Source organism: Nicotiana tomentosiformis, chromosome 5 (assembly GCF_000390325.3).
Source record: "Nicotiana tomentosiformis chromosome 5, ASM39032v3, whole genome shotgun sequence".
Classification (NCBI taxonomy): Eukaryota; Viridiplantae; Streptophyta; class Magnoliopsida; order Solanales; family Solanaceae; genus Nicotiana; species Nicotiana tomentosiformis.
The window spans coordinates 129,413,334-129,440,500 of record NC_090816.1 but is presented as its reverse complement, the minus strand read 5'-3'; the positions used below and the strand labels follow the sequence as shown (position 1 = coordinate 129,440,500).

At 41.2% G+C, this 27,167-nt stretch overlaps 1 protein-coding gene across 1 annotated transcript; it reads left to right on the top strand.

The window, feature by feature from the left end:
• Positions 1-231: 231 nt before the first annotated feature.
• Positions 232-4,157, top strand: LOC104088948 (14-3-3-like protein D). The gene is made up of 4 exons (XM_009593738.4): positions 232-882; positions 2,152-2,274; positions 3,552-3,668; positions 3,966-4,157. Exons 1-4 carry the CDS (start codon positions 394-396, stop codon positions 3,984-3,986), a joined length of 750 nt encoding a protein of 249 aa, XP_009592033.1. The 5' UTR covers positions 232-393; the 3' UTR covers positions 3,987-4,157.
• Positions 4,158-27,167: the final 23,010 nt, after the last annotated feature.

Sequence of the window (27,167 nt, the reverse complement as noted above, 5' to 3'; positions counted from 1 at the left end):
CTTAGTCCAGTCCTATTAAAGATGGGGGCGAATTTGGAGGGGGGATTGAAGATTAGGAAAATTAGCACTTCATTTTTAAAACCATATAAGTTGCATTTTAACTGCAAATTACGAATCCTTTTAGAAAATCTCAAAAAATTATTTACATCCCTTCAAACTCCCCCTTCGTATTTTATTAGTAGTAATTTCCCCCCTTATAACTGTGGCGAGTACGATAGTTGAACTTACACACGCAAGTGGGCGTTAAACAAAAGAAACCAATACCAAGTTACACAACACTTCCCTCCCAATATAAAAATCATCTCTCAACCTCTTCGACACATTCAAAAAACCCTCTCTCTAAAAACACCAAGAGAAAAAGGCAAAAGAAAATTCTCCGGCGAATCTCCGACGATGGCCGTGCCGGAAAATTTAACCAGAGAGCAGTGCCTATACTTAGCAAAGCTCGCCGAGCAAGCCGAGCGTTACGAGGAGATGGTAAAATTCATGGACCGCCTCGTAGCCGTCTCGGCTTCCTCAGAGCTAAGCGTAGAGGAGCGAAACCTCCTCTCGGTGGCATATAAGAACGTAATCGGCTCACTTCGAGCCGCGTGGAGGATAGTTTCGTCAATTGAGCAAAAGGAAGAAGGTAGGAAGAACGAGGAACACGTGGTTCTAGTGAAGGATTATAGATCTAAGGTTGAATCTGAACTTAGTGATGTTTGTGCTGGAATTTTGAAGATTTTGGATCAGTATTTGATTCCTTCTGCTGCTGCTGGTGAGTCAAAGGTGTTTTACTTGAAGATGAAGGGAGATTATTATCGTTATTTGGCTGAATTTAAAGTTGGTAATGAACGTAAGGAGGCTGCTGAGGACACTATGCTTGCCTACAAAGCTGCTCAGGTATATTAATTATTGAATTTAAGTTAAGCAATAATCTCAGTGCACAGAATTTTCTTACACTGTCTGTAAGTTTTAACATGATATAGTAGGTTACCAGTAATTACGTAATACTTACCTGATTGTGTAAATATTGTTTAAATCCCAGTTCACAGAGCTTAAACTCTTTATTTTTTAAATTTAGTTCAATTTTTAATCTACTTTAATTCTGGAATTGTTAATTTATTTAATACGTCCGTCCTTTGTGTATAAGTAAATGAAAATTACTTTTTTTTTTCGAACTTCAAGTATTTTGGATAATTATGGAAATTGGAGTCTGTGAGTAGCTTGACGATTGGATTTTTAAGCGGTTTGATTTTGACTTTTTTTTTTTAATGTGGATTTGCATATCTTGGTAGTTTTATGCTGTTTTCCTCATTTGGAATATTAAAATGCTGGAGAAGGGCATTAATTTGTGTAATAGTTGAACTTTTAAAAGCTTTACAAGCTGATTAGACTTAACTATACCTCAAAATTGTATGCTTTTGGCATGACTAGAGGGGAGGGAACCTCAAGTCCCCGCTGCTTCCTTTAAATAGAGATGTGCTAATAGCTTGTGCTGCTATTACACCTAGACAATCCAATTTTCCTTCAATGTTTGGACTGTATTACAAATGTCCGATCTTAATGTAGTCATCACTTGTAAAAATTTGATTTTCCTCTAAGCATTGACATCCTGGTAGATGTTTTGGAACATTTTTCCAGCACCGATTCATTTGCTTGCTATTTCAAGGCACAAGGTGTTCTTAGAGATCTCTTGCCACTAAAAAAGAACCATTACCACTTTTAGGCTTTTAGCCTCATTTGTTTTTATGGCAAATCACCATTGTTATTGGGTTTTATAAGCCAGTTAAGGATTGTAACTTTGATTGGGCAACGAGATCATGGAGCTTAAAGTGTAATCATCTCCGTTACTGCTTTGAAATCTTTTCTAGATGTAAATATGTGGCATACAAATCTTCCCATTCGTAGCCAGGAATGGAGCTCTGCAACGTCTCAGCAATTTATTTTTTAGTCATACCATTTCATATGTCTAGCTTAGCTTATATTCTGTTGCTCTCAGCTTATATTCATACCACTTCATACATGGATGTTTGATTCCCACATTTTGACCTGATAATAATGCTGAATCTTCTTATTTTGCGTTATTATCAGTACCGAAGATGCTTTCACCTACATAAAGTGAAAGCTGGTTGGCTGTTACTTATTTATGCATTTCTTGTGATTGTACAGGACATCGCCCTTGCTGAGCTTGCCCCAACACATCCTATACGACTTGGGCTAGCTCTCAACTATTCAGTATTCTACTATGAGATTCTGAATGCATCAGAAAAAGCATGCAGCATGGCTAAACAGGTTCGTTTGTTTCTCTTCCCCCTATTGTGTAGTTATCTGGTTCTTCCTCCACCGGGAAAGTAATGACAGTGTGTCCTTCAGTATAACTTTTAGCCACGCCGCCTATATACCTGGCCTTCTATGTGTGTAATATTCATGCACTTTATTTTTATATTTGATATTTTGGTAATGCTCATTCAGAGTCTTGGATAAAAACATAGTCACAGTCATATCAGAATCAGTAAAAGCATCGAAGAAAATGATGTTCACTCTGATGTGCCAAAGTATTCAGAACTTTCTTTTTCTTTCATTTATTTTCTGGTGTGGGTCTGAGACTAAAGTATAAATAAGGAAGGAACTCTTTTTGATACAAAAGAAGAAAACAAAAGTTTGTTGCCAGCCAGGAGGTAAATAAACATTATTTGGGGAGAAAATGACTCATGTTTTCTTGCCGAGTTGATGTTCGATTCAGTAGTTGCGTGAGGCTTGGGCTGATTGGTATTCAAATCGGTATATTTGTGCATTAAATCTCCATGATGTTGCTGTTTTTGCTTGTGGTCTCGCAGTTGATAAGGAACAACTCGATTACATTTTTGTAGCGAGGTTGCGCTTCTTCTTGCTAATCCTAGAAAATTTCATGCTAAAATATCAAAATCTTCTTGTATTTGCTATTATATGCAGAAATAAGCATGTGGATATTTTGGTACTGGTTATTTGAAGCTAGGGTCATTCAGGTTAAAGTGTAGCAAATTACAAAAGCCCAATATGCTGGAATTCCGTACACTATTGCAATCTGGGGTTGCTACAACCTTCTTTCAGTTTTGTGGTGGAACAGAATAATGGGACGTTTTCAATGAAGTTTCAAGCTATTAGCATGACTTTTAGCCTGATAAAGTAAGATAATTTGTTGCTTCTAAGTCCTAGGACTATTGTGGTGGACATGTTTTGAGATTAAATTGCAGTATCAGTAAAATGAAACATAACATGAGCTATCATCATGAAATATAGGTCGGCGTGTCATGCTTATTAGTTAGGTGTTCTAGGTGGTGAATTGAGAATGAGGACTTCTCTATGGTGTTTGTGTAAGTAGTTGATGCTCAACTCTGTGACAATTATTTCGGCTCTCATATTCTTGTTAATTAAATGCATAGATCTTTGACCATGTGATTATGCCAAATACTACACAGCAATGAATTCCCCGCATCTGCACTTGATTCATTTTTAGTTTTTTATGTATCTAGTTTGATCTTAGGTGTAATATTTAACTGATTCTTGAAGTTCCTTTCGCTATGTTGCAGGCCTTTGAGGAAGCTATTGCCGAACTGGACACTTTGGGGGAAGAATCCTACAAGGATAGCACCCTTATCATGCAGTTATTGAGGGACAATCTCACTCTCTGGACTTCGGATATGCAGGTACATCATTTTTCCTAATTAGAAAAGTTCATTGAATTAGACAATTAGTAGAGGGATGATATATTTTTCTTCCTACACGATGCAAATATTAAAGCATGATAAAAGTATTTCGATGCATAACTGAATTCCAGCTAATGGACTCCGATAAATTCCATTCATACTGCAATTTAAGTGTATAGATTTTCTACCTATATCCAATCCTATTGAGAATAGTAGCCAGTTGCTTCTGACTTGTTTTGTAGTCGTAGTCCTTTTGCTTAATAGAGAGCTAAAACATGAGTATATTTGGTTATGCAGGAGCAGATGGACGAGGCTTGACAAGAAAGTAGAAACTGCTCGTCTAGGAGGTGACCTCAAATGTCACACAGCAACTCTGTAATCTACATATGTGACTGATAACTTTTGTAATTTTATTTCTCATACCTACTTTGATAATTATCTTATTCAAACTCTGGTTTGAAACTTAATGTTTTCAATTTTATTTCTCGAGCCCTTTTTTGTTTCCTTATTTCTTTTTCGAGAAAAGTTCTCTCTCTCCCCCCCCCCCCCCCCCCCCGGTGTTTCACCTTTCATAGATCCTCTTTCTTGTGCCCCACCAGGGAAATGGAAAATTGTCTTCTAGCATTTCAAAGGGTCGAAACTTTTTTGAACATAAATTGTTGATTGGTAGATGTGACAGACCATCATTATCAGAGATTGGTTATAATGTTAATAAAATGGAAATAGAATGAAGTAGAGCTCTCAGCTCTCACGAGAGCCTTGTCATAGTATTATCTTTAGATATGAAGTTAGTGACTCATAGGCGTACATTTGGTGTTCTCTCTTTCACTAAAACGGTTGAATTGAATAAATAGGATTAACTTCTAGTCTAGATTTTAGACGATAGGGCTTTAGTCAATTCAGTTGCAATCAGATACAGCGGAATGTCAGGAATGAGCTTGCTTCGTTTGCTTTATTCCAGATCAATCAAAGAACAGGGTGCAAGAACTGTTCTACATGAGTAAGATGCTAATGTCAAATCTAATTGGTGACCAGATATATGATTACTTTGTCATCCCAGAATAAAATATGCATTTAAACACCTGTTAATTTTGGTGGAGGAATTGTGGTGTTGGTGGTGGATCGGTGGGGAGTTTATAAAGCAAGTAAAATAACTGCTTTAGGCCTTATATTTATGGGGCCCTCATTTTTTGTTACACCTAATAGGTTATGTATAAGTTTAAATATTTTGTGAGGTGAAAAAGTTTGATTTCTTTCTTTAACAAGTATAGAGAAGAAGGATTTACAACTGCTATGATTTCTGCCCAGAAAAATGCACTTGAAATGAATATTGAACCCGAATTTCATAAGAAACGTATAATATATAGGAAGTAACAATTTGATGAGAATGTTGATAATAAAATCTCAAAATCTTGAAGTGTCCTTTGGAATTGATTATTGTATACATAGTAGACAATACTATTTTTTCCACTTCAAAATAGATTTGAACAATTCGGAACATATGAAAATATATTTGGTTTTCTATTTAGCGGTAAAAATTAAATCACTAGATAATGGAATTTTGAAAAAATATTGGCTTAATCTTGAATGTTCCTTAAAGCATAATAATCAATTCGATATTGACGATTTATATTTTTTTTTCGGAATATAAATGTAACGATCCGATCGGTCGTTTTGAATATTGTAACCCCGTTCCCCAATTTACTGCTCAATTTATTTCTTGCAATTAATTTATGACTTATCGAGTTAGTTGGTTCGGGTCCGGAAGGAACTCGGAGTGAAATGAGACATTTAGTCTCATAATTGAAAATTTAAGTTAGACCGGATATGGACTTATGTGTAAACGACCTCAGATTTGAATTTTGATGATTTCAATAGCTCCGTATGGTGATTTTGGGCTTAGGAGCGTGTCCGGAATATTATTTGGAGGTCCGAAGAGGAATTAGGCTTGAAATGCCGAAAGTTTAATTTTCGAGAAGTTTGACCGCGGTTGACTTTTTGATATCGGGGTCGGAATCCGATTCTGAAAATTGGAATACCTTTGTTATGTCATTTATGACTTGTGTGCAAAATTTGAGGTCAATCGGGCGTGATTTGATAGGTTCCAGAGTCGTTTGTAGAAATTAAAAATTTCAAAGTTCATTAGGCTTGAATTGGGGTGTAATTAATGGTTTTAGCGTTGTTTGAGGTGATTTGAAGATTCGACTAAGTACGTATGATGTTTTAGGACTTGTTGGTATATTTGGTCAAGGTCCCGAGGGGCTCGGGTGTGTTTTGGATGATTAACGGATTGGATTTTTGACTTGGAACTATGCTCGAAATTTTCTGATGCACCATCTGGTTTCCTTCATCGCGTTCGCGAAGAGGAACTGAGAGGCTGGCAATATTTGCTCTTCGCGTTCGCGAAGGATGGACTGGGTGGATGGAAGAAAAGCATGGGCAATGAGTTTAAGTTCTGAAAATGGGACTTCGTCCCATTTCAGTTTTTGACGATTTAGAGCTCGAATTTGAGGCTATTTTGGGTGATTTTCAGAGAAAAAAATGGGGTAAGTGTTCTTAACTCAATATTGGTTAAATTACCCGAATTCATGGTTGTTTTTATCATTTAATGGGTGAATTGAGTTGGGAAAAATTAAAAACCCTCTTGGTTTAAATTGAAGATTTGAGGGTCGAGTTCGGGTTGGATTTTGGTAAAATTGGTATGGTTAGACTCGTGGTTGAATGGGCTTCCAGATTTTATAACTTTTGTCGAGTTCCGAGACATGGGCCCCACGGGCGATTTGAGCTAATTTTCGGGTTTTTATGAAAAATTATTATTTTCTTATGGAATTAATTTTAATGAATTTTATTGATTGAAACGAATTATTTATGGCCAGATTCAAGGCGTTTGGAGACTAATTCACGAGGAAAGGACATTGCAGAATAAAGATTTCACTGCTTGATGTAAGTAACAGTTTTAAATCTGGTCCTGAGGATATGAAATCCCGAATTTTGGTATCATGCGATTATTTTGGAGGTGACGTACATGCTAGGTGACGGGTGTGTGCGCGTGCACCGAGGATTGTGACTTGATATGTCCCGGAAAACTGTAAAGTTGAATAATTTGTTGTTAGCTATATTCTCTTTATGTGTTGATAAAATTTGATTGTAAACCATGTTAGAAATCGTGCTTAGGCTATGTGATAGTACTGTTGGGACCCACAAAGGTCGCGTACTTATTGAATTGCCTACTAAATGCTATATGTACTCAGTCTCAGTTTTTACTTGCACATTTTATCTCAATCTCTATTATTATTATTATTATTATTATTATTATTATTATTATTATTATTATTATTATTATTATTATTATTATTATTATTATTAATACATCATATTATTGTTGTTTGGGCTGATTTCATGATTATTGAGAGCCCGAGAGACTGGAGAGATTTATGACTGAGTGAGGCCGAGAGCTTGATGTGAGATATTGATACTATAGCACGTGAGTTGTCCGTGCAACACGTGAGTTGGCCGTGCAGATTCTTATATTATCCTATAGCATGTGAGTTGGCCGTACGGATCTTTATATTATACTGTGGCACGTGAGTTGGCCGTGCAGATCCAGATATTTATATTATGGCACGCGAGTTGTCAGTGCAACACGTGAGTTGTCCGTGCAGATTATAGCGCTTGGGCTGTAGGAGACCCTCCGGAGTCTGTACACCCCCAGTGAGAACGAGTACCCATTGGGTGAGTATTGAGGGCTGAGAGCCCAGGGAGTGATGAGGGCTGGGAGCCCAGTGAGTGATTGTTGTTATGAGTGGTTGTACTTGAATTCCATTTGTTGTTGTATTTAGTTTCCATCTGTCATTGTTATGAAATTCCTGAAAAATTATTGATATACGGATTACATGAACATGAACTGTATAAAATTGATTTGACATTAAACTGCCAGATTTGATAGCATGTCTATTCTTTGTTGGGATTACTGGAAATGAACCATAACTGTGTAGCTCGTTACTATCTTCAGTTCCTTATTTATTATTATTACTTGCTGAGTTGGTTGTACTCATACTACACTCTGCACTTTGTGTGCAGATTCAGGTGTACCCGGACATAGCGGGTGTTGATTCTTCCGTACAGCCGATTTTCCGGAGATTCAGAGGTAGCTGCCGTGTTTCGCAGACCTTGTCTCTCCTTCCCTATCTCTGTATTACTGTACTTTTTGTCTTAGACTATTGTAGACCGTACTTTTCCAGATTTGTATTCATATTAGATGCTCATGTACTCAGTGACACCAGGTTTTGGGGAGTGTTCGTATTTGTATTTCGGAGATTTTGTATTGTATTTAAATATTATATTTTCAGACATAAAAGAAACTGTGGTTTAGTGACATTAACGGCTTGCCTAGTATCGAGATATGCGCCATCACGACGGGTGAGATTTTGGGTAGTGACAAGTTGGTATCAGAGCCTAGGTTACATAGGTCTCACGAGTCATGAGCAGGTTTAGTAGAGTCTTGCGGATGGGTACAGAGACGTCTATACTTATCTTTGAGAGGCTGCAAAAACCTTATGAAAAATTTCACTTTCTTGTATTCTGTCGTGCGAATTTGTTGATTCTGGAAACTAAATTTCTGCTATTCTATTCTCTCACAGATGGTGAGGACACGTACTACCGGATCAGACAATCAGCCACTAGTGCCACTAGTTAGGGCCACGAGAGGCCGGGGTTGGGGCCGAGGTAGAGGTCGAGGTGTAGCTCGTACCATAGTTGGAACAACACATGTAGTACCACCAGTTGTTCCAGCTCAGGAGCAAATTTCAGATATAGTTGAGCCGACAGGATCAGCTCAGGCACCAGCCGTGCCGATTGAGATTGTAGGCATTCAGGAGACTTTGGCCCAGATATTGGCAGCCTGCCCCTGGTCTTGCTTAGGTGGTTTCGGCTCAGGCCGCACCTGCCACTTCTCAGGCTGAGGGAGGTACTCATACCCTCGTTGCCAGTACTCCAGACCAGGTAGTACAAAGACTTCAGATACCGGACTACAGCCTAACCGATTGCAGTTGCTCAGGCCCCGGTAGTTCCTGTTATGGCAGATGATGAGCAGAGGAGACTTGAGAGATTTGAGAGGCTTTGACCTCCACCATTTAGCGATACTGAGTCAGAGTATGCTCAGGATTTTCTGGATAGGTGCTAACGGATGCTTCGGACATCAGGTATTCTGGAGACCAATGGGGTCTTATTCACTACTTTTCAGTTTTCTGGGTCTGCACTCAGATGGTGGGAGACTTAAGAAAGACGTAGACCTGTTGGCGCAGCCCCCTTACTTGGTATCAGTTCTCAACTTCTTCGTGGTCTTTTTGGAGAAGTTCGTACCTCAGTCCCGCAGAGAAGAGCTGCGCAGACAGTTTGACTAGCTTCGCCAGGGTGATATATCCGTGAAGCGGTACGAGATGAGATTTTCTGAGTTGGCTCGTCACGCAATCTGGTTGGTTCCCACTGATAGGGAGAGGATTAGGAGGTTCATTGATGGCCTCACATAACAACTGCGGTTACTTATGACTAGGGAGAGAGTATTTGGTGCTACTTTTGATGAGGTAGTGGACATTGCTCGAAAAATAGAGATGGTTCGTAGCCAGGAACGTGGAGAGAGAGAGAGAGAGAGGCTAAGAGGCCTCGTAGTCCGGGTGATTACAACGGTGTTCCTTCAGGGGGTCAGTTTCACTGAGATAGGGGTCGTTCTTACAGACACGCTCAGACGGGTCATCCAGCTCATCGTGGTGCATCAGCTAGCCATGGTTCTTACAGTGCTCACTCAGGCCAGTCTTCATTCAGTGCACTACCAGTGCAAAGTTCTCATCATGCCTCGTCCGCATAGGCTTCTGCAGGTCATCCCTCGGGATATCAGGAGCAACATTTCCGTTAGAGGAAGGGTTGTTTTGAGTGCGGAGAATTTGGTCATTTCAAGAGAGAGTGTCCTAGGTTGTTGAGTGGGGTTTCACAACAGAGTTCTCGACCGATGGCACCAGCACCAACACTAGCACCAACAATTACACCACCCGCCCTGCCATCTTGGGGTGGGGGTCAGGCAGCTAGGGGTCACCCTAGAGGGGGAGGCCGATCAGGAGGGGAACTGAAGACTAGAGTTGATCTCTTATTACTCGGTATGGTTGATTTTGATGTAATCTTGGGCATGGATTGGTTGACTCCATGTCATGCTATTCTGGACTGTCACGCAAAAATCGTGACGTTGACGATGCCGGGGTTGCCAAAGGTTGAATGGAGGGGTTCTCTAGATCTTGTTCCTAGCAGGGTAATTTCTTATTTGAAGGCCCAACGTATGGTTGGAAAGGGATGCTTGTCATATTTGGCCTTTGTGAGAGATGTTGATACATATGCTCCTATTATTGATTCAGTACCGGTCGTGCGAGACTTTTCAGATGTATTTCTTGCAGACCTACCGGGTATGCCACCCGACAGGGATATTGATTTCGGTATTGACTTGGTGCAGGGAACTCAACCCATTTCTATTCCTCCTTATCGTATGGCACCAACTGAGTTAAAAGAATTGAAAGAGCAACTTCAGGAACTCCTTGAAAAGGGGTTTATTAGGCCTAGTGTGTCACCTTGGGGTGCACCGGTTCTAATTGTGAAAAAGAAAGATGGTACTATGCGGATGTGCATTGATTATAGGTAGTTGACCAAAGTTACAATCAAGAATAAATATCCATTGCTGCGTATTGATGATTTATTTGACCAGCTTCAGGGAGCGAGGGTATTCTCCAAAATTTCTTTGAGGTCTGGGTATCACCAATTAAAAATTCGGTATTCGGATATTCTAAAGACGACATTCAGGATTCGTTATGGCCACTATGAATTTCTTGTGATGTCTTTTGGGCTAACCAATGCCCCAACAATATTTATGCATTTGATGAATAGTATATTTCAGCCATATGTTAATTTATTTGTCGTGGTATTCATTGATGATATTCTGGTATACTCACGTGGCTGGGAGGAGCATGCACAAAACTTGGGTATTGTATTACAAAGGCTGATAAAGGAGAAACTTTATGCCAAATTCTCTAAGTGTGAGTTCTGGTTTAGTTCGGTGGCATTCTTGGGACATATAATGTCCAGTGAAGGTATTAAGGTGGATCCGAAGAAAATAAAGGCAGTTCAGAATTGGCCCAGACCATCCTCAGTTACTGAGATTCAGAGTTTTCTCGGCTTGGCTGGTTATTATCGTCGTTTTGTGGAGGGTTTCTCGTCTATTGCATCGCCTATGACTAAATTGACCCAGAAAGGTGCTCCGTTCAGGTGGTCGGATGAATGTGAAGGGAGCTTTCAGAAGCTCAAGACATCTTTGACTATAACTCCAGTATTGGTGTTGCCTATAGGTTTAGAGTCTTATACTATGTATTGTGACGCGTCGTGGATCGGTCTCGGCGCAGTACTTATGCAAGACGGTAGGGTGATTGCCTATGCGTCCAGACAGTTAAAGGTACATGAGAAGAATTATCTAGTCCACGATCTTGAGTTGGCAGCTATTGTTCATGCCTTGAAAATTTGGCGGCATTACTTGTACGGTGTCCAGTGTGAGGTGTATACAGATCATCAGAGTCTGCAACATTTGTTTAAATAGAAGGATCTTAACTTGCGGCAGCGAAGGTGGTTGGAGTTGCTTAAGGATTATGATATCACCATTCTCTATCATCCCGAAAAGGCCAATATAGTGGCCGATGCATTGAGTCGTAAAGCGGGGAGTTTGGGTAGCTTAGCATACTTACCGGTAGCAGAGAGGCCTTTAGCCTTGGATGTTCATACCTTGGCTAATCAGTTTGTTAGATTGGATGTTTCCGAGCCGAATCAAGTTTTGGCCTGTGTGGTTTCTCGGTCTTCTTTATATGATCGCATCAGAGAGCGCCAGTATGATGATTCATATCTGCTTGTCCTTAAGGACACGGTTCAACACAGTGATGCAAAGGAAGTCACTATTGGAGATGATGATGTATTACAGATGCATGGCATGCTATGTGTACCTAATGTAGATGGTTTACGTGAGCTGATTCTCCAGGAAGCTCACAGTTCGCGGTACTCTATTCATCCAGGTGACGCGAAGATGTATAAGGATTTGAGACAACACTATTGGTGGAGGCGGATGAAGAAAGATATAGTTAGGTTTGTATCTCAATGTTTAAATTGTCAACAGGTAAAGTACAAGCACCAGAGACCGGGCGGATTGCTACAGAGACTTGAAATCCCGGAGTGGAAGTGGGAGCGTATTACCATGGACTTCGTAGTTGGACTCCCACGGACTTTGAGAAAGTTTGATGCTGTTTGGGTGATAGTAGATCGGTTGACCAAATCAGCGCATTTTATTCCAGTCGGTACTAATTATTCTTCGGAGCGGTTGGCTGGGATTTATATTTGCGAGATTGTTCGCCTACACGGTGTGCCGGTGTCCATTATTTCAGATCGGGGTACGCAGTTTACCTCACAGTTTTGGAGGACAGTGCAGCGGGAATTGGGCACACAGGTTCAATTGAGTACAACATTTCACCCTCTAACGGACGGACAGTCCGAGCGCACTATTCAGATATTAGAGGATATCTACGCGCTTGTATCATTGATTTTGGGGGTTCTTGGGATCAATTTCTTCCACTCGTAGAGTTTGCTTACAATAATAGCTACAAGTCAAGCATTCAGATGGCTCCGTATGAAGCTTTATATGGGAGACGGTGTCAGTCTCCGGTGGGTTGGTTTGAGCCTGGTGAGGTTAGACTATTGGGTACTGACTTGGTTCAGGATGCTTTAGAGAAGGTCAAAGTAATTCAGGAACGGCTTCGCATGGCACGGTCTAGACAGAAGAGTTATACTGACAGGAATGTTCGTTATGTTTTTCACATGGTTGGGGAGAAGGTTATGCTTAAGATCTCACCCATAAAGGGTGCGTTGAGGTTCGGGAAAAAGGGCAAGTTGAGCCCTCGGTATATTGGGCCTTTTGAGATACTTAAAAATATTGGGGAGGTGGCTTATGAACTTGCTTTGCCACCTAGTCTAATCAGGTATTCATCCAGTGTTCTATGTATCCATGCTCCGAAAGTATGTCGGGAATCCGTCTCACATTCTGGATTTCGGTACAGTACAATTGGACGGTAATTTGACTTATGATGTGGAGCCGTTGGCTATTTTAGACCAGCAAGTTTGAAAGCTGAGGTAAAAGAACATAGCATCAGTGAAGGTGCAGTGGATAGGCCGTCCAGTCGGAGAAGCTACTTGGGAGACCGAGCAGGAGATGCGGAACAAATATCCACACTTATTTGGGACTCCAGGTATTATTCTAAACCCGTTCGAGGACGAACGCTTATTTAAGAGGGAAAATATGTAACGACCCAGTCGGTCGTTTTGAATATTGTAACCCCGTTCCCCCATTTACTACTCAATTTATGTCTTGCAATTGATTTATGACTTATCGGGATAGTTGGTTCAGGTCCGAAAGGAACTCGGAGTGAAATGAGACACAGCCTCATAATTAAAAAATTAAGTTAGTAAAGTGGATCGGATATGGAATTATGTGTAAACGACCTCAGATTTAAATTTTGATGATTCAAATAGCTCAGTATGGTGATTTTGGACTTAGGAGCGTGTCCGGAATATTATTTGGAGGTCCGTAGAGGAATTAGGCTTGAAATGCCGAAAGTTTAATTTTTGAGAAGTTTGATCAGGGGTTGACTTTTTGATATCGGGGTCGGAATCCGATTCTGAAAATTGGAATACCTCTGTTATATCATTTATGAATTGTGTGAAAAATTTGAGGTCAATCGGGTGTGATTTTATAGGTTCCAGAGTCGTTTGTAGAAATTAGAAATTTTAAAGTTTATTAGGCTTGAATTGGGGTGTAATTCATGGTTTTATCGTTGTTTGAGGTGATTTGATGATTCGACTAAGTCCGTATGATATTTTAGGACTTGTTGGTATAATTGATCAAGGTCCCGAGGGTCTCGGGTGAGTTTCGGATGGTTAACGGGTTGGATTTTTGACTTGAAACTATGCTCGAAATTTCTGATGCACCATCTGGTTCCCTTCATCGAGTTCGTGAATGGAGCCTCGCGTTCGCGAAGAGGAACTGCGAGGCTGGCAATATTTGCTCTTCGCGTTCGCGAAGAGAACCACGCGTTCACGAAGGGTGGACTGGGTGTGCATCGCGAGCGCGAGAGGTGTTTCGCATTTGCGAAGAAGAGAGGAAGCAGCTGAGGACCCCAGGCAATTGGTCTATTCGTTCGCGTATGGGGTGTCGCGTTCGCGTAGTGAGGGGGAGAGAATCATCGCGTTCGCGAGGGGTTGAACGCGTTCACGTAGAAGACATTGAGGCAGAGACATTTTTGTGCTTCACGAACGCGAGGGTGATGTCGCGTTCGCGGAGTAGGAATTTGGACATGAGCTATTTTGTGCTTCGCGAACGCGAGGCACTGACCGTGTTCGCGGGGAAGAAAAGCCTGTGCAGTGAGTTTAAGTTCTGAAAATGGGAGTTTTTGACGATTTGGAGCTCGGATTTGAGGCGATTTTAGGTGATTTAAAGAGGAAACAAAGGGGTAAGTGTTCATAACTCAATATTAGTTAAATTACCCGAATTCATGGTTGTTTTTATCATATAATGGGTGAATTGAGTTGGAAAAAATTAAAAGCCCTCTTGGTTTAAATTGAAGATTTGAGGGCCGAGTTGGGGTCGGATTTTGATAAAATTGGTATGGTTAGACTCGTGGTTGAATGGGCTTCCAAATTTTATAACTTTTCTCGAGTTCCGAGACGTGGACCCCAAGGGCGGTTTTTGAGCTAATTTTTGGATTTTTATGAAAAAATATTATTTTCTTATGGAATTAATTCCAATAAATTTTATTGACTGAAACGAATTAGTTATGGCAAGATTCGAGGCGTTTGGAGGCCAATTCACGAGGAAAGAATATTGCGGAATAAGAATTTCATGGCTTGATGTAAGTAACAGTTTTAAATCTGGTCCTGAGGGTATGAAACCCCGAATTTTGGTATCATGCGATTATTTTGGAGGTGACGCACATGCTAGGTGACGGGCGTGTGGGTGTGCACTGAGGGGATTGTGACTTGGTCCGTCCCGGGAAACTGTAAAGTTAAATAATTTATTGTTAGCTATATGCTCTTTATGTGTTGATAAAATTTGACTGTAAACCATGTTAGAAATCATACTTAGGCTATGTGATAGTACTGTTGGAACTCATAGAGGTCGCGTACTTGTTGAATTGCCTGCTAAATGCTCTATGTACTTAGTCTTAGTTTTTACTTGCACATTTTATCTCAGTCTCTGTTATTATTATTAATACATCATATCATTGTTGTTTGGGCTGATTTCATGATTATTGAGAGCTCGAGAGACTGGAGAGATTTATGACTGAGTGAGGTCGAGGGCCTGAATGTGAGATATTGATACTATAGCATGTGAGTTGTCCGTGCAGCACGTGAGTTGGCCGTGCGGATCCTTATATTATACTATAGCATGTGAGTTGGCCGTGCGGATCCTTATATTATACTATGGCACGTGAGTTGGCCGTGCAGATCCAGATATTTATATTATGGCACGCGAGTTGTCCGTGCAATACGTGAGTTGTCCGTACAGATTATAACGCTTGGGCTGTAGGAGACCCTCTTGAGTCTGTACACCCCCAGTGAGCGCGAGTACCCATTGGGTGAGTAATGAGGGCTGGGAGCCCAGTGAGTGATTGTTGTTCTTAGTGGTTGTACTTGAATTCCATTTATTGTTGCATTTAGTTGCTATTTGTCATTGTTGCGAAATTTCTGAAAAATTATTGATATACGGATTACATGAACATGAATTGTATAAAAATTGATTTGACATTAAACTACCAGATTTGATAACATGTCTATTCTTTGTTGGGATTACTGAAAATGAACCATAACTGTGTAGCTCGTTACTATCTTCAGTTCCTTATTTATTATTATTACTTACTGAGTTGGTTGTACTCATACTACACCCTGCACTTCGTGTGCAGATCCAGGTATTCCCGGACATAGCGGGTGTTAATTCTTCCGTACAGCTGAGTTTTCGGAGCTTTAGAGGTAGCTGTCGTATTTCGCAGACCTTGTCTCTCCTTCCCTATCTCTGTATTACTGTACTTTTGGTCTTAGACTATTATAGACCGTACTTTTTCAGACTTGTATTCATATTAGATGCTCATGTACTTAGCGACACTAGGTTTTGGGGAGTATTCGTATTTGTATTTGGGTGATTTTGTATTGTATTTAAATATTATATTTTCAGACATAAAAAAAATTGTGGTTTAGTGACATTAACGTCCTGCCTAGTATCGAGATAGGTGCCATCACGACGGGTGAGATTTTGGGTCGTGACAATAAAATATATAGAAAAATAGTATAATTAGAAGACAACTAATTAATTGATACACCAGTTAAATAAAAAAAATTGATTCTTTTTCCAATGTCGATATTACTTATGGAATAACGGTAATATCTCTTGTTTCCGTTTCAACGGAGAGAAATTTTTAAAATTAAAATTGATAAAATCTCACCTAAGATAAACAATGTCTCAATAAAGATTAAATGAATTAATTGTCAATTAAGAAAGACTTATTAGGAGTTATTGATTATAAAAAAAATTATTAATAACTTTGTATCTAAGAAGACTAGAAAAATAGATTTCAAATAAATAAATAAGTTTAAAAAGAAGAAGAAGGTAAGGCCTCTCGTAAAGTTTGGCTTTATGCCACAAAACTCGTGGGGCCGCACCGGGGACACGGTGAAATATACTTTTATTCTCATCTAGTGTTTGTACTGAATAAACAAATCACATTTAACGGCATCATATTAGATAAACTTTAAGATCTTGAACTTGTTTTCATGGTCATGTTAGAGAAAATTCATTCTCTTCGTAAAAGTAAAGGTAGGAGGTAGAACCAATAAAGATTTTTTCCCCTAATTCATTCCTAACCTCATTTGAGAATTGTTTTTATCAAATCTGTAAGAAAAATCTATGGAAAGATGGTCGTTGTTTAAGGAGTTCGAATGCATATGTAAGATAAATAAATCAAAGGGTAGTCATGGTCCAACTGTCTTGAAGAAGGAGAAGGAAAGGGATTTTGATCAATCGAGAGCAAACGCCTACATTATGGTAGCTTGAATATAGAAAAGGCGGCTTCAATTTATCCATGATTTGTTTTGAGCTATAGAAAAAATATATTTCCATTAATTTTTAAATTGAATTAAAAAAAAAAATTAATTAAATAACCACTAAATGATTTTATAAAATTCAACTCACAAAGAAAATAATAAATGTCATTAGCAAATTCAAACTAGAAAGAAAAAAATAGCAACAATTACACTGGAAACAACACCAAGCATTATGCGAGGTCCCAAGAAAATATAATAAATAATTTTTTCAAAGTTAGGGTGTTATGTTTTCTAAAAACATTTCCTAAGGATTAAAACTACTTATTGAACACTTTTTTTTTGGTACTACTTATTGAACACTTTAATCCAACAAAAGTGTGCCTATTTTAACCCCTAGAGGGGGGGGGAGACGGCCCCTCAAAGTTGTTCTTTTCTTATATCCTGATGTTTCGCTAAACATACACGTTTTTGCATGTAATTTACCTTGCATTATACTTCGATCTTATTAATTTTTGTGTAAATATTGGTAACTCGATCTTAATAGTGTTATTTATATGTGTAAGAGTCAATTGAAAGTGATTTGGAAAGCTTGCATGCAAAGTAAAGTAAAAATGGAAGAATATGGAGGAAGTATAATTTTGGTGCCCAGGTCCCGGACAGCGAAGCGGGGTTCACTTCGCCAGACCGGGATCGGAGCAGAAGAAACCAGAAATGCCCCGGACAGCGAAGCGAGGTTCATTTCGCCAGACCAGGACCGGAGCAGAAGAAATCAGAAAAGTCCCGGACAACGAAGCGAGGTTCACTTCGCCAGACCGGTCTACCGTAGCAGACGAAACCAGCTTCTCCAATCCGAATTAGGAGAAGCCAAATTCGCCTCATACAAACCATAGTCACTATAAATACATCCTAAAAAGTGCTTTTCAGGGGGAGAACATACTTTGGACCAAGGGAGAGCACGGAGCCGCCGTGGAGGTCGGAATTCATCAGATTCCATCTTTCTTCCATCAAACCGAGTAATCTTTATATTCTTTTTGGATTATTTGTTATTTTTCTACCATGTCTATGTGGAGCTAAACTTCACATTTAGGATTGTGATTGTCATGAATGTCAAAGTTTATTAATTACATTATCGTTAATTCGAGTTATCATCTTTGGTTATTTCTCTAATTTTGTGTATAATCGCTTAATTGTTTGGCCAACAATTGAGTTTTATTTACTATCTATGCTATGATTGAGAAAGCCGTGTTTAGATTAGAGTAGAAATAGAAAGAGCTTGTTTCTAAACTCGTGGCTCGAGGAAAGCTTTCGCGGTTAGGATAGGAATATGCCTAATAGTCTTGCTTAGTTGAATACCGTATTATATTCGTTCATGATAGACTCAATACCATAGGAATATAGGGTTGATATATTGTGGACAAACAGATAGTATTATGGGAACATGATATTTATATAAACGATCCGGCCAACTAGCAATCATAGATAGATTGGATTAACATGTGTAATTACGAACCCAATAGGATTGACAAACTGACCACACCACTGGAATCTTCATCTCATTCGATAAAAATCCAACCACAATTGCTTGCTCTTAATTAATTTAGCTAATTACTTATTTAATTTTTGCAATAGTAGTTTAGTAGAAAAAATAATATTTTTTTTATTATCTTGGACGGTTAATTGATTTTTGTTCACTTAGTTAACGATTAATCTAAGTCTTTATGCGTTTTACATCCGACTTTCGAGTCACTTTATTACTTGATGGCCATGTATATTTGCATACTTGGGGAACCAACAAGTTTTTGGCGCCGTTGCCGTTGACTTAGTTATTGATTGTTTATCTAAGTTAAGCTTTAATTGATTTCTATTCAAGTTTTTAATTTTATTATTTAGTTAGTATTTTCTTTTCTTATTTTGACATGGCATCTTGGAATAAAAATTATTTGAATGATGGTTATTCTTACTACGATGATCCTTGTTCATATTGTGGAGGAGCCCACTTGTAACGACCCGACCGGTCGTTTTGAGTGTATTAGCCCCGATCCCCTATTTACTATTTTTTCCGTATCTGTTTTTGCTTAAGTGACTTGACAGGAGGTCTTATTTTTGGTTTCGGAGTGTTTCAGGACACTTAGTCCCTAAAACGAAAGTTTAAGTCATAAGATTTTGACAGTAGTCAGAAGTGTGTGAAGACGATTCCGGAATGGAGTTCCGTCGGCTCCGTTGGGTGATTTTGGACTTAGGAGCATGTCCGTACTATGAATTTGAAGTCTTTAGCTAATTTAGGCTTGCAATGGCGAAAAGTCAAATTTTGGAAAGTTTGACAGAGGAGTTGACTTTTTGATATCGGGATCGGATTCAGATTCCGGAAGTTGAAATAGGTCCGTAATGTTGAATAAGACTTGTGTGCAAAATTTGAGGTCAATCGCACGTGGTTTGGTAGGATTCGGCGTCGTTTGTGGATTTTGAAAGTTTAGAAGTTCTTTAGGCATGAATCCAGGTGTAATTGGTGTTTTGATGTTGTTTTGAGTGATTCTAAGGCTCGACTAAGTTCGTATAGTGTTTTAGGATTGGTTGGTATGTTTGGTTGAGGTCTTGGGGACCTCAGGTGAGTTTCAGATGCCTAACGAATCATTTTTGGACTTGGCTTGACAACTGAAGTTCTAGTTTCAGCAGGTTCTGGTTTCCTTGTAGGCGATCGCAAGGATTCATTCGCGATCACGTAAGCTTATTTAGGGTAGAGGTGAGTTTGTTCCATGCGATCACAGGGTTAGGAACACGATCGCGTATGTGTGCGAAGATGTGCTTCGCGAACGCGTAGCTAAGGTCGCGTCCACGTAGAAGGATTTGAGCAGGAGGGGAGATGTGGCCAATGCTCTATGCGATCGCGTGAGGACGATGCGATCGCGTAGGTATGAGAGGTAGTGATCTTCGATCGCGTGGGTGATTCCGCATTCGTGTAGGGTAAAAAATGTCTGGCAACATAGTTGTGCTTCGCGATCGCGAGGAATGTTCCGCGATCGCGATGAAGGATATCTGGGCAGGCAGTATTAATTTCAAAACGAGGGTTTGAACCTATTTTTCACATTTTGAGCTAGAGAACACGGAATTTGGCGATTTTTGAAGGGAGTTTTGTGGAGTTGATTGGGGTAAGTGATTCTTACTCGGTTTTGGTTAAATCCCATGATTTTATCTTTTATTTTATCATCTAATTTGTGATTTGGGGTGAGAAATTGGGAAAAAAGAGGAAGAGCTCTTGAGTTGGGATTTTGAGGTTTTGAATGAGATTTTGTTATTGGATTTGAGTGAATTTGGTATGGGTAGACTCTTGAGTCAATGGGCTTTCGGGTTTTGTGACTTTTGTTGGATTTCGAGACGTGGGACCGGGGCCGGGTTCGGGCCAATTTCGGATTTTTGACTATAATTTAGTACTTTTCTTGTGGAATTGATCCCTTTAGCCTATATTGATTGTATTGTTCTACTTGTGGCTAGATTCAGGACGTTTGGAGAATGATTTGAGAGGCAAAAGCATTTCGTATTAGAGATTTGCTCAGTTTGAGGTAAGTAACGATTTTAAATCTGGTCTTGAGGGTATGAAACCCCGGATTTTGATATGATGTGATTGTTGTGGAGGTGACGCACATGATAGATGACAGACGTGTGGGCGTGCACCGTGGGGGATTATGACTTGGTCCGTCAAGCGAGACTGTAAAGTCGATTAGCTCATTGTTAATTTCATGTTCCCTCTGTCTTCTAGAAATTTGACTGCCATTCATGTTAGAAACCATGCTTAGGCCATATGTTATCACTGTTGGGACCCGTAGTTGTCGCATATATTGGATTGACTGCTAATTTCTGTGTTGTACTCAGTCAAAGTCTTACTTGTGTGTTATATCTCTGTTCTCTCTCATTTCTTGTTGATACTTGTTATATTCTCTGTCGGGTTAATTATTGTGATATTCTGTGAGCACGAGGGACTGGAGAGGTCAGTGACTGAGGTAGGGCTTGAGTGCCGAGCTATGAGCTATGTGAGGGTATATGAATCGAGTTGCACGCCACAACGAGCCTTATGGCTATTTATGGATTGTGGATCGGGTTGCACGCCGCAACGAGCCTTATGCATACTTATATGATTGGGTCGGGCTGCACGCCGCAACGATATAGCATTTAGGATGAAAGGATCCCCTCCGGAGTCTGCATACCCCCAGTGAGCGCAGTTACCTATTGAGTGTGAGTACTGAGGGCTGAGAGCCGAGTGATTGAGCTGTTGTGACGAATTGAGTGTGTGTTGCCCTAGGAGGCTGTACTTATTTTTCATTTGTTGATGCACTTAGTTGCTATCTATCATTATTGTGAAATTTCTGAAAGATTATATATCCGGATTACATGCACTGTAACTGTATAAACTGATTTGACTTGAACTGCCGGATTTTAAAGCATGCCTACTCTTTACTGGAATTATTGAAAATGAACTGTATTTGTATGACTCGTCACTACCTTCTCCGTTCCTTATTTATTTCTATTACTTGTTGAGTTGGTTGTACTCATGCTACACCCTGCACTTCATGTGCAGATCTAGGTGTATTTGATCACGGAGGTCGTTGAGTTCATGTGCGATCGAGTATCAGAGACTACGAGGTAGCTGCCAGCGTCCGCAGACCTTGTCTGCCATTCTATGCTTTCTCTCTTTTCTGTATTGATACTTAGACACTGCTTTTTTATTAGACTGGATATCTAGATGCTCATGACTCAGTGACACCCCGATGTAGGGCTATTTGCCGCACTTATGTTTTGGGCTTTACTCTGTTTTTATGAAAAAATCTGGTTATTTTAAATGTCTTAATTCATTTCTGTTAAATATTGAAAGTGTTTTGAAAATGCCGGCTTGCCTAGTATCACGATAGGCACCATCACAACGGGTTAGGTTTTGGGCCGTGACAAGTTGTTATCAAAGCCTAGGTTACATAAGTCTCACGAGTCATGAGCAGGTTTAGTAGAGTCTTGCGGATCGGTACGGAGACGTCTGTACTTATCTTCGAAAGGCTGCCGAACCCTTAGGAAACTTTACATTCTTGAATTCTTGTTGTGCGAATCTTTCGATTATGGTAACTAAATTTCTGTTGTTCTAATTCTCTCATAGATGGTGAGGATGCATACTACGGGGCATGATGGACAACTATCAGTACCACCAGTCAGGGCCGCGAGAGGTTGAGGTCACGATAGAGGCCGTGGTAGGGGAAGAGGTGCAACTCGCACCGCAACTAGGGCAGCTCCTGCAGATCCACCAGTTGCCCCAGTTTAGGAGCAGGCTCCGATTGTGGATGAGCCGGTGGGACCAGCTCAGGAACCACCTGTGCCTATTGTGATTCTAGGCCTTCAGGAATCCTTAGCTCAGATTGTGATCGCGTGTACCAGTCTTGCTCAGGCGGTCTCTGTTCCGGACGCATCAGCCATTTCTCAGGCTAGGGGAGGTGCTCAGACTCTTGCCGCCCGCACACCAGAGCAGGTGGTACAGGGATTCTAGACACTAGGGGCACCACCAGACCAGCCGATTGCAACTACTCAGGACTATGTGGTTCCTGTCATGCCTGATGATGAGCATCGTCGATTGCATAAGTTTGAGAGACTCCAACCTCCATCTTTCAGTGGTACCTAGGGAGAGGATGCATATGGCTCCTTGGACAGGTGTCAGAGGATACTCCGTACATCATGTATTCTAGAGGCCAGTGAGGTCTCGTTCACTACTTTTCAGTTCTCTAGGGATAGGCCGGTCGGCGTAACACCCCTTACATGGCAGTAGTTCTCCGGTCTATTCCTGGAGAAGTTCGTTCCACAGTCCCGCAGAGAGGAGCTACACATGCAGTTCGAACAATTTCGTCAGGGTGATGTGTCCGTGATGAAGTATGCAAAGAGATTTTTAGAGTTGGCCCGACATGCTATCTGGTTGGTTCCCACAAACAGGGAGGGGATCGAGAGGTTTATAGATAGCCTCACTTTTCAGCTGTGATTGCATATGACCAGAGAGAGAGTGTCTGGTGCTACTTTTGATGAGGTTGTTGATATTGCTCGTCAGATTGAGATGGTTCGCAACCAGGAGCGGGTTGAGAGAGAGGCCAAAAGCCTCGTGGAGAGGGTGGATATAATGGTGTTCCTTCTAGGGGGAAGTTCCACCATGGTAGGGGTCATCCTTTCCGACATGCTCAGACGCCTCGCCCAGTTCACTGTGGTGCATCAGCTGGCCATGGTTCACACGGTTATCAGTAGGTCCATTCATCTCTTAGTGCCCTCAAAGCTTAGAGTTTGTCCCGTGCTCTATTGGGTAAGGGTTCGTCTATGCCAGGTCCTTCTGCCAGTTATCCCGGTGCTCGGGGCTCCCTTCAGTTCCCCAATACTAGCACCGGGGAGTTTTTATGAGTTTGGCCATATAAGGAGGCATTGTCCCTGCCTTACGGGAGGTCTGGCTCAGCAGAGGAGCCGGTATCTCACATCAGCACCAGTTTCTTCACCACCCGCTCAGTTAGCTCTGGGTGGAGCCCAGTCAGCTAGGGGTCGCCTGAGAGGGGGAGGCCGATCAGGGGGTGGCCATGCCCGTTTCTATGCTCTTCCTGCCAGACCAGATGCCATTGCTTCAGATGCTGTGATTACATGTATTTTCTCAGTTTTCCACAGAGATGCCTCTGTATTATTTGACCTTGGTTCCACTTATTCATATATTTCCTCGTATTTAGCTCATTTTCTAGATATGCCCCATGAGTCTCTAGTTTCATCTGTTCATGTATCCACTCCTGTGGGTGATACTATTATTGTGGACCGCGTATATCGGTCATGTGTGGTGACCATTGGGAGTCTGTAGACCAGAGTGGATCTTTTGCTGCTCAGTATGGTTGATTTTGATGTGATATTGGGTATGGATTAGTTGTCTCCATGCCATGCTGTTCTAGATTGCCACGCTAAGATTGTGACGTTGGTGATGCTGGGGTTGCTGAGGGTTGAGTGGAGCGGTTCTATAGACTATGTTCCTAGTAGAGTGATTTTATACTTAAAGGCTCAACGGATGGTTGAGAAGGGTTGTCTATCCTATTTGGCTTTTGTGAGGGATGTTAGTACAGAGACCCCTACCATTGATTATGTTACGGTGGTGCGAGATTTCCCGGATGTGTTTTCTACAGACCTACCGGGCATGACGCCCGACAACGATATTGATTTCAGTATTGATTTGGTGTCGGGCACTCAGCCCATTTCTATTCCACCGTACCCTATGGCACCGGCTGAGTTGAAGGAGTTTAATGAGCAACTTCAGGAACTCCTTGATAAGGAGTTTATTTGGCCTAGCGTGTCATCATGGTACTTTGAGAATGTGCATTGATTACAGACAGTTGAACAAGGTCACAATCAAGAACAAGTATCCTTTTCTGCGTATTGATGATTTGTTTGACCAGCTTCAGGGAGCGATGTTGTTCTCCAAGATTGATTTGAGGTCAGGGTATCACCAACTGAAGATTCGACTCTCAAATATTTTTAAGACAGCTTTCAGAACCCGATATGGCCATTATGAGTTCTTTGTGATGTCTTTTGGGCTGACCAACGCCCCAACAACGTTCATTCATCTGATGAACAGTGTGTTTCAACCGTATTTAGACTCGTTCATCATTGTATTCATTGATGATATCCTGGTGCACTCTTGTAGCTAAGAGGAGCATGCCCAACATCTGAGGATTGTGTTACAGCGATTGAGGGTGGAGAAGCTTTATGCAAAGCTCTCCAAGTGTGAGTTTTGGCTCAGTTCAGTAGCGTTCTTGGGGAACATGGTGTCCAGTGAGGGTATTCAGGTGGATCTGAAGAACATAGAGGCGATGCAGAGTTGTCCCAAACCATCCTCAGCCATATAGATTAAGAGCTTTCTTGGTTTGTCGGGCTATTAACGTCATTTTGTGGAGGGTTTCTCATCTATTGAATCACCCTTGACCAAATTAACCCAAAAGGGTGCCCCATTCAGGTGGTCGGATGAGTGCGAGGAGAGCTTTCAGAAGCTCAAGACTGCTTTGACCACGACTCCAGTTCTAGTTCTGCCATCAACTTCTAGTTCTTACACAGCGTATTGTGATGCCTCGCGGATCGGCATTGGGTGTGTTATGATGCAAGAGGGTAGAATGATTGCTTATGCTTCGTGCCAGTTGAAGTCCCATGAGAAAAACTATCCTGTCCACTACCTTAAGTTAGCAGCTAGTGTTCACGCCTTGAAGATTTGGCGACACTATTTGTACGGTGTCCATTGTGAGATTTACACTGATCATCGGAGTTTGCAGCATCTGTTCAAATAAAAGGATCTTAACTTGCATCAGTGGAGGTGTCTGGAGCTTCTTAAAGACTATGATATCACCATTTTGTACCATCCCAGGAAGGCCAATGTGGTGGCCGATGCCTTGAGTCTCCGGGCGGAGAGTTTGGGGAGCTTAGCATATCTTCCAGCAGCAGTGAGGCCATTTGCATTTTATTTTCAGGCCTTAGCTAGGCAGTTTGTTAGGTTGGATGTTTCTGAGCCGAGTCGAGTATTGGCTTGTATGGTCTCTCGGTCTTCTCTTTATGATCGTATGAGGGAGCATCAATATGAATACCCCCATCTGCTTGTCCTTAAGGACACGGTCCAGCACGGTAATGCTAAGGAGGTCACTATTGGGGAGGATGGAGCATTGAGGATGCATATCAGGCTATTTGTGCCCAATGTAGATGGTTTGTGCGAGTTGATTCTTCAGGAGGCTCACAGTTCACGGTATTCTATTCATCCAGGTGCCGTGAAGATGTATCAGGACTTGAGATAGCATTACTAGTGGAAGAGAATGAAGAAGGACATAGTAGAGAATGTAGCTTGGTGCCTAAATTGCCAGCAGGTGAAGTTTGAGCATCAGCGACCAGGTGGGTTGCTTCAAAAGTTAGAGATTCTGGAGTGGAAATGGGAACGGGTCACTATGTATTTCGTTTTTGGGCTTCCACAGACTCAACGGAAGTTTGATGCAGTTTGGGTGATTGTGGACCGACTGACCAAGTCAACTCATTTCATTCCTGTGATGACTACCTATTCTTCCGAGCAGCTGACTCGAGTGTATATCCACGAGATCGTCAGGCTTCATGGCATACTGGTATCTATCATCTCTGACCGGGGTACGCAATTTACATCACGGTTCAGGAGGGCCGTACATCATGAGTTGGGTACTCGAGTGGAGTTGAGCACAACATTTCACCCTCAGACGGATGGACAGTCCAAGCGCACTATTTAGATATTAGAGGATATTCTCTGTGCGTGTGTGATGGAGTTTGGGGGTTCGTGGGATCAGTTCTTTCCTCTAGCGGAGTTTGCTTACAACAACAGTTACCAGTTGAGCATCCAGATGGCATCGTATGAGGCTATGTATGGTAGCCAGTGTAAGTCTCCAGTGGGTTGGTTCGAGCCGAGCGATGCTAGATTATTGGGTATAGACTTGGTTCAGGATGTCTGGAGAAAGTTAGGGTAATTCAAGACAGACTACGCACAACCCAGTCCAGACAGAAGAGTTATGCAGATCGGAAGGTTTGCAATGTTGCATTCATAGTTGGAGAGCGGGTCTTGCTCCGGGTGTCACCCATGAAGGGTGTTATAAGGTTCAGAAAGAAGGGAAAGTTGAGCCCGAGGTTTATTAGTCCACTTGAGGTATTGCGACGTGTTGGGGAGGTTGCTTACAAGCTTGTCTTGCTTCCTAGTCTAGTTGGAGTTTATCCAGTATTCCATGTTTCTATGCTCCGAAAGTATCACGGCGATCCGTCTCACATGTTGGATTTCAGCTCAGTCTAATTGGACAAGGATTTATCTTATGTTGAGGAGCCGGTGGCGATCTTAGATAGGTAGGTTCGAAAGCTGAGGTCAAAGAGTATTGCTTCTGTGAAGGCTCAGTGGAGGGGTTAGCCGGTCGAGGAGGTGACTTGGCAGACCGAGCACGATATGCGCAACCGTTATCCTTATATTTTCAATACTTCAGGTATGTCTCTATGCTCATTCGAGGACAAACAATTATTTTAAGAGGGGGACGATTTAACGACCCGACCGGTCTTTTTGAGTGTATTAGCCCCTATGCCCTATTTACTATTTTTCCCGTATCTGTTTTTGCTTAAGTGACTTGCCAGGAGGTCTTGTTTTTGGTTTCGGAGTGTTGTGGGACACTTAGTCCCTAAAACGGAAGCTTAAGTCTTAAGATTTTAACCGTAGTTGGAAGTATGTGAAGACGACTCCGAAATGGAGTTCCATCGGTTCCATTAGCTCCGTTGGGTGATTTTGGACTTAGGAGCGTGTACGGATAATAAATTTGAGAT

Excerpts from the sequence above, each read along its gene's own strand:
- LOC104088948 (XM_009593738.4), top strand. The coding sequence starts at position 394 with ATGGCCGTGCCGGAAAATTTAACCAGAGAGCAGTGCCTATACTTAGCA. Across the intron at positions 2,275-3,551 it reads CATGCAGCATGGCTAAACAG|GCCTTTGAGGAAGCTATTGC; the intron begins GTTCGTTTGTTT and ends GCTATGTTGCAG. Across the intron at positions 3,669-3,965 it reads TCTGGACTTCGGATATGCAG|GAGCAGATGGACGAGGCTTG; the intron begins GTACATCATTTT and ends TTGGTTATGCAG.